Source organism: Ceratotherium simum, chromosome 9 (genome assembly GCF_057802395.1).
Source record: "Ceratotherium simum simum isolate JZ-2026a chromosome 9, ASM5780239v1, whole genome shotgun sequence".
Taxonomy (NCBI): domain Eukaryota; kingdom Metazoa; phylum Chordata; class Mammalia; order Perissodactyla; family Rhinocerotidae; genus Ceratotherium; species Ceratotherium simum.
Genome location: NC_141908.1, coordinates 81,978,122 through 81,992,369, shown reverse-complemented (window position 1 = coordinate 81,992,369; position 14,248 = coordinate 81,978,122). Strand labels below are relative to the sequence as shown.

Below are 14,248 nucleotides of genomic sequence, written 5' to 3'. Positions count from 1 at the left end.
ATTCTTTTATGTTTTTCCATCATTTGAGGATGGCAATAAACAAGGACAATTTCCTGGAATGCCCATTAGGGCAAGTGGATGAGTCATTCTTTAAGTGTCATCAGATTCATAAGGACAAGTTGCAGGGAAGGAGTCAGATGATGTTGGATGTTGATTCTAAAATGTGCAGAAAAGGAAAGTTACTCGGGGTGCAGGAAGAGTTCATTCATATTTTCCATGCTTGTACAACTGAAGATACTATAGTTGTGATAATAGGTATAGTGGTGGCTTCTTTCTGGGGTTCTTCTCAAGATACGTTCCTCTTTTACCCATTCTTTCCAGTAGATTGCAAAGCCCACAGAGATTCTTATGGCTTTGTCAAAAGTTGAGTTTATCTCTTGCAATAACCCCAGCAATTCAAGAGCAGCCATTATAAGTATTGCCTTTCAGAATAGTCCTCTCTTTTGAGCTACGCATTTCCAAAAGAGACTACAATACAAGTGATTTGTTTTCAATCTGGTTTTCATACCAAGGCAACAATGACAATGGTCTAAGATTTTAGCAGTAGTAAATTTCTTTTTCTAAGGCTTCAATTATGATGGGGTAGCAAAAAACATCCTAAAATCTCTATTTCAAAACATACAAGAGGAGCAGAGGGATTCACAGCTCAGAAGCCAGGGGTCTAGTGACGATCATGGGCTTTTGCCAAGAAGAAAACATCTGTGAAAGAACAAACAGCGTCATAGACCTACACGTTGGAGGCAGAAAACATCTTACGGGATGAGCAGGGCTCCTGGGACAAGGAGCTGTTCCTTGACTCACGTGTATCTAAGGGCTTTAGCTCTGCTCTGCTCTAGACTCCCACACCTTTTTGTTCACACTTTCATTACGTGCTTACTGTATTCTAGTTGTTACGCATGCTTATCTGTCTCTCCTCGTCTTCCTGCTCCGCCCCACCAGATGGCAAGGTCCTTCAGAGTGGGAATCAGTCCAGCTGCTCTCAGCTTCACAGGCCAGCACACACGCAATAACTTCTTAGTCAATGCTGACTGACTTGATCTGTGAGGACGGTCTCCTTCTGAACCTGAGACTGGAGCAGTCAGTGTCGTTAATCAACCTGCATTGATGAAATTCCTCCTCACTTCTGGACAAAAAAATTAAAATGTCAGTCAGATAATCTGGTTTTTTTTTTCCCTTTATCCAGTGCCCCAATTTTTTTTTATCATGCTTTTGCTGAATGGAGATATTACTTGGATATGATTATGGACACATCCTCTGAATTGGAGTTTTTAATTGAAAGACTATAATCTAAAAGTAGATGCTAAGTATCAAAGTATAAAATCATTTTTCCCTGAGGAAAAAAACATTTCCCATTCAATGACAACATTTTAATTTTCAGTCATTGGAAAATGGGAAACATTCTAAATCTAGTTTGAGATCATTTTTGTAACATGCTGTATTAGCCAGGCATGCATTAAGCAGTAATCCATTAATTAAATAAATGTCTAGAAATCCTGGAGTTTAGCAAATTATTGAAATTAAGAACTAGAAGTGGTACAATCACTGTAAAAAGGAGTTAAACATTGGCATATCCATGAGTAAGCAATTAGACTCCTCCATATAAACACCGAGAAATTCTTGCACTTGTACACTAAAAAATATGTACAAAAATGCTCACAGAGACACTATTCATAAGTAAATGCCCAGAAACAATTCAAATGCCCAAAGAGTAGGGAGTAAATAAATAAATTGCAGTATGTTCACACAATAGACTATTTCACAGCAGTTAAAATGAATGAAGTACAGCTAGCTGGAACACCATGAATGGTTTTATAAATATATATGTAATAAATATAATATTGAGAAGGAGAACATAAGTCCTAAGAGATTAGATATAAAATGTCAATACCATTTTTATAAAATTAAAACAACTAAAACCAAACAACACGTTTATTAGTAATATGTAAAAGATATAGCTATGTATGTTTTCAAAAGGCAATGAAATGATTCTTGTAAGAATCAAGGTAGTAATGACATTAGGAGGGAGATGACCAGTGGAAGACATGGAGAAGTTTCACACAGACAATGTCAGTTACTGTCAACGTTCCAATTATCACACTGAGTTCTAGATTCATGGATATTTATTGCAGGATTTTAAGTAAATAGGTAAGTAAATAAATAAATACATGCATACAGAAGGCCAATGGACTAATGACAGGGTATTTCAAGAGCCAAGGATTATGATTAATCCTACTCTGTTTACTAAATTTCAAGTAAAAAAAAAATAAAAGTCCATATCATCTATGGAAGGTCTAAGATAAAGACCGTAAGCGAATGTTCTTCATTCCTCATGTAAAAGAAATGATGCAGAAATTCATTCACCAAAAATAGTAGAATTTCTTGGTTATATAGGGTGTCTTCTACTAGAGCACCCACTCATTTAACCCAAGCTAATAAAACAAGGAGGGAAACCAGAAATGCAGCATGCCCTGCCCTGAGCTCCAGTCCCTCTTGGGATGACAACAGTCCCTCTCTATTCTCTTTGACCACCAGCCTCATCCCCGGGCTCCTTCTCTGTAGTGAGGCCAGGACAGTGAGATGTGAGGGTCCATCCACAGCATCTTTCTGAGCAGAAAGGAGATTGTTGAGATGACCAAATACTTGCTATTTCAAAGCATGTCCTCTGGGTCTAATGAGAGGTCATCAAGATATTTTTAAACCACTGGTGAATCCCCACGCTGATGGGGAACACAGCAGAGGAAGATAGTGAGAGAACAAGGCACTGAAATAGACTGACACTTATGTCCAAACCAAAGCAATTCATTTGTTCAATGTTACACACACACACCCCCCCCGCACTGTGCCATTCACTGTTATGGGCACCGGGGATACATGTCAATGAACAAGATAAGCAATGTCTTTGCTCTTGTGGAACTTGCATTCCACGGGAGAAGACTAACAATATCTAAGTAAACAAATGAATAAACAGATAATTTAAAGAGCAAAAGTGAAACAAAGGAAATAAAATCATGTATTATAATAGAGATTGAGAAGAAAAACCTTGCTTTAAACCACAAATGACTTCAGTCCTCTCACTTTTTTTAGATCTTCAATCCATGCAAGCTTTGAGATTGCATCAGTGCTCATTAGAACAAAATCACAACCCTTCATGCTTGTAAAATTGCTTGTATCAAGCAAATTCAAGTGTCATTAGGCGTACACATCTGAAACTAATGACACCCACCGAGATACGTGAGGAGCGTGTGGCTCTTCACCATTCAGCCGCTCTGCCATCGGGCTCATTTTTAACACTCCCCCTCTTCTTCCTTGAAACCTTTGGAAAGATGGGTGACTTCTTGTAATGACCAGCAGCTCCCGAAGAAGAGTAAATTTCTCTTAACAGGCCCCATGCGTCTGACATATCTGAGGGTTATATCCAAAGGGAACTTAAATTTATACATAATTTATATAGGCACAGATTTGGAAGAGCACGTTACATCCTCAAATATATATATAAGTATATATACGTTTGTATGCATGCATGTATGTATATATATATATCCATCCCATCTTGGGATCCCATATTCACATGAAGTTTCATACCTAACACGTATCTTGGGGCACCCACTCATTTCTGGCTTTGAATTAATAATCACGCAGAAAACTTCTAGACTTTAACAAAGATGTGACATCAGCCAAGGCACTGATTAAATCTTAGTGAGAAGTTTACACATTCTTATATATAAGTTTTTGATTTTTTTCAGCTTATAAAAATCCAGAGTTGCTGTCAGAAAGTTGACTGCTTCTGCTCTCAAACATGACACCTGCATTTGATATCCAACATAGCTTGCCATCCCAGCAGAAAAAGAAATCTGATTTTAGAACAATTTTTTTAGTTTCCAGGTCAACACCTCTTCCTCACTAGGTGCCGGGAGAAAATTGTGCGGGAGGTCCATCATACAACCATCACACTGATCTGCCTCAAGACCAGAAGGATGGTGGGCAACAACCCACACACAGAAAGCACTTGTGGTGAACGTTTCATCAAATGCCAGGCAGTTTTCGAAACGCTCTGGTGAGCTGCTGGTTGTAAAGACTGTTGAACCTCCTCCTTACCTTCCGCAGTTGTGAATGTTTCAGGCATAAAACTATAGAATAGGAGAGGAGATCAAAACAGCAAGCAAATAAAGTTAAAGCTATGCTTTCCTGCTCAAGACCCAATCCCTGTCTCTGACCATTTCTATCCCTATTGTAAATAGGAAAAGTCCTACTTACGAATATGACCCCCCTCATTTCTAAATCACCGTAGTTCAACCATACTCTGTCCAGAACCATGGTCCCACTAACCTTCCAACACCACACTTCTCCCTTTCTCTGAATGATTCCCAGAGCAAGGGTTAGCCCCACAACACATGCTATAGAACAGCCTCCCTCAAACGGAATACGGAGGGGGAGGCGTCCTCGGGCCCTCATAAAAGCTACAGTCGGGGAGAAGAGTATCATAGGGGTTGGGATTATCCTGCCAGGGACGCTTCCAGGGTTTAATTTTCCCAGGGTGGAGAAAAATCTCTTGTTTCAAAAGCAAGAGGTCGACATTATTTTTTGCTGTCAATTGCGTTTTCTGCAGAGTTCGGTTTTAGATATCGATCACTTTTTATGCAAGGAATTCAAAATTTATCTTTCTCTTTCGCTATAGTAAAAGTAAATATATGCAAAGTTTTCTAACCAAACTAATTGCAAAGCTATTTAGCTAACTATCAAAATATTGCAGGCAAGTCAGCCAAACAGAAAGATGATCTATGTTGTAAAACATTTGTAAGCGTCCGCTAATGTAAGTGATCTATGATTTGTGGATACTTGAACTGTTTGCCTTTCTGGGTAACTAACTGGAAACCGAACAAGCTTTGAGAGTCAAACGGCTTCTTCCGGGGACATTCATCTGTAATTCATTCATCTGTAAAAAGCCGAAGGCTTTTTATTTCATATGGACAGCTAGCTTCTCCATGTACATCCTGAGAACAAAGCAAAAGCGGACTGAATTGACTACATTTTCCTCCTTTCGTCTGAGCGTTTAGTCTCATATAAATATTTGAGTACAAGGCTTTCTCTTAGTTTTTTAACTTTAGTGAAGAAAAATTTATTTCTTCATTTCTAACCATAACTAATGAAATTCAGGCAATACATCACCAAGAAAGTTGAGGTTATACAACTTTCTGAGAACTCAGTGAAATACAGAGCTGTTTTGACTACCTGTAACCATGACTTTCTACTTGGATTGGCTCCTCTTGTTTCTTACGTTCAATTCACATTTCTCAAAATACTAAATGCCTGATAAAATGTCTTAAGCATCTTACCTCTTCTTTGTGTGGCATTGAGAATGCAATTTTAAGACTCAAGAACGGTTACCAGCCGTCTTGCGTTCCACCTTATGCCAGTCGTCTGCACTTACATCATAGTGGCCCAGGAATAATATTGTTCTGTGGAGAGCTACCATGATGTTATTAACAAACAGCTACTCTGCTGATAAATTGATGTTTGGCTCCTAACAAGCATGGGAGTATCATTCTCATCGCTTGTTCCTGGAATGCCAGATGCTTATAATTTCAGTTTCAGACTAAAGCAAGTGTAATTACTGTTATAGTAATGGAAGTGAAAGGTTTTTTTTTTTAATTCATTCTTTTGCTACACAGCGATGTTGTCAAAAGTTTCTCAAGTATGGACATCCTAGTTTCCCTCAAAAGTTTTCATATATCCTAGGGAAGCTCCCAAGATTTTTGGTAATTAAGTTGTATGTTGCCCTTTATGGAAAGCCATTATTGATTTCATATCAAGTTGGAACCATGGCTACAGCAGGAAGATCAGATTCACCCTTTCTTGCTAAGTCCTATTCTTGGGACCGACCGGATACAGTTCTGCTGTCAGTAGACCGTTAGCACACAGCGCCGAGTTCCTGGAGGTAATCTTCGTCTGCTGCCTTTATCCCATACTTTCTCCCAATCTCTTCAGCCGTTTCTCTCCCCCACTCCATCCCTTTCCCTTTCTGTGATACCTCCTTGAGAAATTGCCTCTAATTTTATGGCTTGAATTATTACATCTGCAGATGGTTCTCAAGTACATATCTCCACCTACCCCTCTAAGGAGTCTCATGCCCTCATTTCAACAGGCTGCGGGATTTCCTTCCAGCCCTTCAAATCCAACAGATCCCAAATAGGATATGTCTGCCCCCTAATCAGGACCTCTTCCAGTCCGTCTCCGTCATCCCATTCACTGGTCTTTCCCTTTGACCTTCCCTCGCCCTTGCTTCTCACCCCCAGTGCCCTGCTCTGTTGACTCCACCTGTGCCATCTCGTCCTTCCACTCCTTTTTGTGTTGTCAGATCCCTGACTCAGTTCTTCATTATCCTGGACCTGTGCTATCACCCTAGTGTCCTGACAGACTTGCCCACCTCCTGCCTCTCACCCACAATCCATCTCATATTCTACTGCCAGACAGCTTCCATCACTCTGATCTCAGAAACCAGCTTGCAACTGCCTGCAGAACCAACTCCACACCCGACAGTTCGGGATCTCTACGCCGTCACCCAGGGCTTCAGGTCACTCCTCACTGCCCTCCTTTCCCCTTTCCACACTCTGTGCTCTGATGAACCAAGCTGCTTGGGGATTGTTTAGATGGGGTTCCCTGGGGAGCAGACGCTGAGGCATAGAGTGGGGGGCAGGATGTTTATTCTGGGGCAGTAGAAGGCGGGTGACGGAAGTAGGATTGGGCAGAGGGAGAGGAGCTTCCATGCAGCCCAAAGGGAGAGCTTTGGTGCTGGTCTGGCTCTGAGAGCTGTCCTGAGTCGGAGTGAGAGGGCTGGGCCTGGATAACTCCACATCGGTCCATCATTGGATGCAGCCTACTTTGAGAAGAGCAGTTTTCTTCATTAAAGGCAATTCCCAAAAGGGACAACGGCTGATGCGCATCTTCCGGGGGGCACTCCCAGCAGATAGAAGAATAAGCCCTTTATAATCCCTTTATTCCTAGAAGTGGATCTGAGCAGCACATCACGCACACACCCAGGGATCCCCATCCTCCCTCACAATTCCCCATGGGCTCTCTCCCATGAGCTTAGTGGCAGGCTGCTAGCTGTCTCTCAATGCCTCTTTCTGACCTTTTGCTTTAGTAATAGTATGCCCCGCCCTCCCCAACCATTACATTTTCTAGTCTTCCTTGCAACTAAGTGTGGCTATGTGACTCAGTTCTGACCAATGCCTGGGATAAAAAGTGATATATGCAATGGCCAGATTGGTACCCAGAGGAGCCAGCAGGCCCTCCATGTCTCCTCCTTTCCTCCTGCTTCCTGGAAGGCAGACAGGGTGATGGGAGCTGGAGCAGAGAGTTTGTTCCATGAGACGGAAGCTGTGTGCCAAGGATTGCACAGCAAGAAGATGGAAGATGTGTGGAGCCACCATACCAGGTCTGGACTCCTCCTGCAAGACAGAAAGGCTTGTGTCTTGTTTAAGCCACTGGTATTTTGGGTTTTGTTACTTCAGCCAAACGTGTATATCCTGCCTAGCTCAAGGGCAGCACTTCCCTCCTGATTTACGTATGTAAATCAGGGTCATATACCAGTCAAATGCCACCTCTTCCAGAGAGTTTTGTTGATCTCCTCCCTCCATCCCTAGAGCAGGTAGTCTTTTCCTCTGCTCATCTCCATGGTGGCTTATCTGTAGTTCCCTTTCCCAGTATGACATTTTCATCATAAATGGCCATTCTTCCTCTATTTCTCAGCTCTGCTGTGAGCTCATTTACCTCCTGAGGCTGGAAGCTATTTAAAGCTCCCTGGAGATCTGAAGAACTCTCAATATATTCCTGATCATCCAGGATGATTTTGTTTTGTTTTGCTTTGTTTTGCCTTGTTTTTGTAGGACCAATCGATTTACTGTGCCAATTTGGCCTTCAGTGATCATCACCATCAGATGAGTGTTCTCACAGGAGTGGACTCTGGGGTCACGAGGGCACAAGTGTTCCCATAGGGTGTGTGCATATGCAATCAGCTGGCAAAGGCGCTACCCCAGCAGGACAGCTGCTCTCAGGTGACTGGGGACCAGGGCATTTCCTTTCTCTCCAGAAGTCACGTACGTGACCAATAACTTGTTCTAGTCAAGGAGCAGGGCCTGCTGATAGGTTTCTGAGAAGATCAAGCAGTGGCAACCGTCTCTCTAACGCACAAAAGATAGACAAACACTAACTTTAGTGGACCGGAAGTGCAGCTGCACTTGGAAAATGATTTTGACCCCTCATTAATTGAAGGACTTAACTAAGTGATGCTTTAAAAGCATTTATGGTGCTTATCCACCTCCTCACTCCAAACTGAGATTAGCCAGGGATTTTTACACTAAGAAAATGTTCGAGGTTCACAGTCAGGTCAAGGAGCTGTCTTTGTCATTACTGACAGCCCAAACACTTAAGACTCATCCAGGATAACCATCAGAGGGAAAATATCTAAAAAGATAAGGTTCTAACAAGAGAACCTTATAATAATAATCTTCACACAAGCAAAAGAAATCCAGATATCTAGAGCAGAAAATTAGATCTGAACATACAGGTTGTTCTGCTTCCAAGGGCTCTGTGAATGGACTTCCGCCAACCAAACTGAGCCCTGGCTAAACACAACAGTAAGCGATTGTGGTATTAGGTCCAATCGCACAGTCTTTTGCTCAAATGCCACCTCCTCTGTGAAACTCTCCTTGATCTCAAGGGCAGGAGAGTCTCCCTCCTCTCTTCTCCTGAAGCACCTATTGACTTACGTCTATAGGGCACTTGCCACATTGTATTTAAATGTTGCATCTTGCTCAAGGACTGAGAGCTCGGAGTCATGGAGTCCTTGAGACCCGGCACAGTGCCTTAGGAATTCCACAGATCGGAATTCCACAGATCAAGTGTTTGTGAAAGGTAGGAAGGAAAAAAGAAAGAGGGAGGGAGAGAAGGCGAGCAAGCAGATGGAAGGAAACACAGGCCAGATGCATCAGACCCTCAGCACTACTTAGCCCAGTGGCCTGAGCTCCTCTTCCCGTGCCCGCCTCGAGTGTGCTTCCCACTTGATTAGACTGGTGAACTTGTCATTGTCGTCATCTTTCAAGACAATTCAAAACACTTCTTTCAGAATGTACGGCACGGGGAATAGAGTCAATAATACTGTAATAACTTTGTATGGTGACAGGTGGTAACTAGACTCATGGTGGCTATCATTTCATAATGTATATAAATACTGAATCACTATGATGTGCACCTGAAACTAATAGGATATTATATGTCAATTATACTTCACTTTAAAAAAAATACTTTTTCCGCGGAGCTTTCCTGCATCCCTCTCCCACCTGCCCCACATATCTTCTCTTTTTACTCTTAGTACCTGATTTAGTCACTTATGAACTTGGGCTCAAAGGGTTTTGGTTTTCTTTTAAATGCGTGTCTCTCCCTGCTAAATTGTGAGCAACTTTATGCCAAGAAGTGTCTTTGGTTCCTTCAATTCCTAGGAGTTGTTCCTGGCATAGAGGCTGAGTAAATATTTGTTGAATGAATAAATTATTGAGTAGAAGTCCTTAACCCTTGTACATTAACCTAAAGGGTGCCTATCTTAAAAACTTCAAAAGTTACTTAGGAATTCCACTGTGAGTACATAGACTGTCTATGGAATAATTCACATCAAAGTTTTAACTCCAGCGCTGCTGTTCTACTATCCAGGGAGTTTCTGGTTTCTGGGTTTCCTTTCTCAGTCAGTTACCAAGGCAGCATGCAGTAGAACTTATTTCAATGTCAACCTCACAAACAGAATGACTTAAAGGAAAACATATCAAAAAATCAGATAATTCCTTTAAAGTCAAATATAAATGACACTCTAATATGCTTTGTTATTTAAAGTATAATATTCATGTTATTTTAAGTGTTTCTGTATTTCTTTTATTACCTGAAATGACATAGACACAAATGAATTATGGTGACTGGACATAAAATTTACACAAAGTTATTCAGACCTGGGTAGAAGAGGCTCTTTGAGGGGAACTTTAAGTAGGGTGACTGTGAGAAGATAAGAGTCGATGAAGGCTAGAAAAATAAATACAAGTGAGGCCATGAAGACAGGCAGAACTTTACTTCACGTTATTAAGTTTGGACTTCATCCTACGGGAAATGAAGGGGCCCGCAGACTCCCATCAGAGGAACGTGTGGTCAGGTTAACCTGGCGCTGTGTCGGTGCAGTAGATACAGTGAGACACGTGTAGCTGCTGAGGCCAAACCAAGCCGAGGAAGTGAGGACGGAGAGGAGACACAGAAAGACCTTCCTGAAGAGGAATATTATCTGATGCCTAATTCCACCGGAGGTGTGAGGAAATATCTTCCTTTGAATGTTTTTGATAACACCGTTTATGTAACCAAATACGTCTATTTTCTTTATAGCCTGCTTGTAAATTTGGTACCAGGTCAAAGTGTGGATGTTATTACTAGCCATTTCCTCTTTAAACTCAGAAGAGGGACACTAAAGAAAAAACAAATTGATAATGGTATGATCCTAAGATGTTTTTTACCCCTGATTTATAAGAAGCAAAACATTTCAAATAAATCCACTGAAACTGAATCCTTATCAGGAATATATTTATCATTAATCAGAGATTTTATTTTGCTCCATTAACATTAAATTTTCAGTGAGCCTTTGATCGCAAGACCAGTGCTAAAGCTCTCGATGATATCAGCGTATGGCCACTGAACCACACGGGAGAACACAGAAAAGGGTTTAAGAAAAGGATTGAAGTATAAGGCTACAACATTCTACGTTAACAAAAGTTTTAATATACATTTGACTAAAAGATGCATACAATGACTGCTGAATCTCCGTTCACAGGCAGCCAACAAGATATGAATGAATTTATTAACTTCAAACAAAACTTCAGGTTGTGCACTTAAACTACAAACCATTTAAAAATGAAGATTAACAATGGAAGCAACAAGGACTACAAAATATGATAGGATGACTTTGAAGAAGTGGTTCAAGTATTCTTTGTAAAGTTCCTCGGACACTAGTCTTTGAAAAGTTTGTGCATTTCCCATCTCTGCATAGTAAAAATGAAAAACAAAAACAAAAAAACACACACACCACTCGGTAAGACGCCACCGCTCTCTGTGACCATGTTTCCTAACATGCACCTACGTGTACTGCTCGTTTATCTAGAAGGAGTAGCTCTAATCCAGTGGGCTCATGCAGGACCCCAGGTGAGCAATGAAGTCAGCGCAGTCTCTTCATCCAGGTGTCACTGCTTAATGCAGCAAAAGTACAGCAGGTGAAGTGGGGGCTTGTCATCACTTCACACCAACTCTTGTTGGGTAACAATAAATGGCGAGATGCTTGTGCTTTGAACTCAAATTAATAAAAAGGAGTACTCACACCACAAAAATCAGCAAACGAATAGCATGTGCAAGAGAAAATACAGCAGAGTTTGAAACTACGTAACGTAATACCACCCAAAATAATTACAACCCATTGTTGACGACTGATATAGCCGCATTATCTTTCCTATTCGTACACACATAGCTTAAAGCTTGTGTATTTTACATATACACACAAATAACTTAACATTGGAGCATAGGTTTGGTAACCTATGAAACTGCCAGTGTGACAAAAAGTTACACTGGACATTTGCCATATGTACATAATATTTGGGGACCACTGTGGTCTGATTTAAAACATAACATCGCACATTTACAATGTTGTTTGTGAAATGCTCAAAAGTTAACAATAGAGATTGAACTTGTTTTGTAACCACCGTGGTTTCATGTCTGTTAAGTCGCTGTGGTGCCTCCGGAACAGCAGTGAACATGTGTTGTGGACTCAGCAGCAGCCAGGCATCTCCCAGCAAGGAGGACCCAGCCACAGAGAGACAGAGACGATGCAGCGACAGGAAATGCCCAGTCATCTGAGTTTCCTCCAACTGAAAGAGCCATGGCCATAGGTACAGGGATACAACCTGTGTCCCATGAAGCCAAGAGCAAGGCTGATAAACCCTGCAGACAGAACTCTTACTCCAACCCACACACATCGCTAGTTCTAGAGGACGCCTGCATACCTGTGTAGCACCTAGCACTCAGACAGCAATAACAGGATTAAGATGTTAGGTTACAGGCTATTGTGACACAGAAATTAAGGTTTCTGCTCTATGATTGTGACACTTCCACAATTAAAGATATCTGGGGAAAGTCCCCCTGTTTTAAGCAGCACATTTCTAGGACATAATCCTTTGCAAAGTTGAAGCAGATGTTGTGAGACCAGTGTCAGGAATCTCGCTGAACAGAGACTTAAAGCCAAACCTGGCAGCTGATTTGTTGTCACGGAGAAGAGAACGGTACGATCGCATGTCCTCTTCCTAAAAAGAGGACCTTAGAGAAGTGTGGGCTCTCTGGGGGCCTTCAGGCAAGCTCGTCTCTAGACGGATGCTCAGTGAAGGGGTATGCCCAAGTCTGCACGTTCAAAACAAAGCTGGGACCAAATTTTTCTGTTAAAGTACTTACTTAACACTTGAACAGAAGCCATCTTGACCACAAATGGAAGAAGAAATCAGTGAAAGTGAAGTACACTCAGAGGGACTCGGGGACCCAGATTCCATCTGCAGATCTGCCTGGAGGAGGGAGAATAAGGGGGTTTGTGGACAGTGGAATCCCATTATAACCCGGGGCAACCCTCCAGGGACCAGCAACACACCATGGGCCAAGCGAGGTTTTCTGAAACACAGAATCAAAGCCTATAGTCACAACGCTCACAGACGGTGACTCCCGTTTCTGTCCCCAGGCCAGTTGTTCAGCAGGGCTCTACCACATGTGTTTTGAGGCAGGAAGATGAAGCAGGAATGAAAAATCGACAATGATGGATATGAATAAAATGGAAAGTTTAACTTTTTTCCCAAGCTTTCAACATTTAAAAATTATTTTTTTTATTTAAGGCTTTTAAGTTTATCCTCCTTTCACATTAACGACAGGGAAAGAAAACTGTCAAAACCCAACACTAAACTCACGAGCTCGGCACTTCTGTGATTGATCTGAGAGGGCGTCTGCTTTCTTACACTATGTACACACATTCATAACGACATCAAAACTTGAGGGACTTGTTAGTACGTATATTTGCATTTACACAAGTTCTGTGGTTTTAATTTGCGTTATTTTGTCATTTGTGTCCCCCCACCTTTCGTTTCTTTTTGGTTTCAAGCATTTCATTTCATTCAAGCATTTCATTTTTAAATTGCACCTGTTTTGTGCCCAAACTCCCGCATCTGTGGCTACATCTGTCTTTTTTAAGCAAGCCCAACAATCATCATACAACATGTTACAAGAGAGAAGGACAGAGACAGAGCAGAAAGAAAGAGAGAAAGGAAACCAGAAAGACAGGGAGCAAACAGCAAACTCAGATTACAGAGAACCTGTACAAGGGAATCTTGCAATCCAGACAGGTGAAAGTGAGGTGTCAAAATCGCTTATTTCCATATTTACATTTATAAAAGAACTATACAATAGCATCATTGTTCAAATTCCGGCTCCCATTTCCGAAGGATGCTCAGTCCAGGAGAAAAAACAGCGGGAGAGTGAATCAACCAGAGCAGGGCTGGGAGCTGCTCGGGCGGGTCTGGGCCGGGGCCGGCGGCCTCCCTGTGCTCTTCTGTCCCTTCCCCGTGCAGAGAGTCAGCTGCAGGTTCTGCTGTGGATTGGCTTGCTAGCTGCTGTTGAATGTACACCATGCAGTTTTTACCCTTTCGAAAATTAGATCTTCATGCCCCTGGAGTGTGTCATTGGTCGGAAAAGGAAAACAAATCATGCCAAATCATCTAGAAGATATTAAGTGCCAGCAGGCTGAGGAAAGAAAAAAATCATTTGCTATTTTGTAATGGTTCTTTTATTGCACTTAATTTTCTGTTGTTCCTTCTTCCTTTCATTAGCAAAAAAAAAGATTCTGAAATAGTTCTTTTTATAATATTGTCTTTTGCCTCCTTTTATTAACAGGTGGTGGGAGGGGTTCTCTGAAATTATTTCCAAAAAGCACAGTCTTCTTCTACCCCATCCCTGTCACCCCAACTTTATTCTGTAGTCATTACCACCCAATGCAACTGTTTACAGACTTAGCAGTTCCGGCAACGTGGCTGCAAGTGTGTCACGCTCCGAGTGCCACCGTGCAAGGCGCCGGTCGTCCAGGGCCGCCAACTCAGATGGGGCCTTGCTGAGTGGGGTCGAATCTCCTCTTCTTGACATTTCT

At 41.8% G+C, this 14,248-nt stretch overlaps 1 protein-coding gene across 2 annotated transcripts in view; it reads right to left on the bottom strand.

Annotated features, from left to right (window-relative positions):
• Positions 1–10,606: 10,606 nt before the first annotated feature.
• ADAM23 (ADAM metallopeptidase domain 23) overlaps positions 10,607–14,248 on the bottom strand; it is a 151,456-nt gene continuing 147,814 nt past the window's right edge. Inside the window, exon 25 of one of the 2 annotated variants that reach the window (XM_087435698.1) lies at positions 10,607–14,246. In XM_087435698.1, the coding sequence (XP_087291824.1) occupies positions 14,107–14,246 (140 nt within the window). In that variant the 3' untranslated portion in view covers positions 10,607–14,106. The remainder of the gene's footprint in view (positions 14,247–14,248) is intronic. The other variant, XM_087435700.1, reaches the window with a different exon arrangement.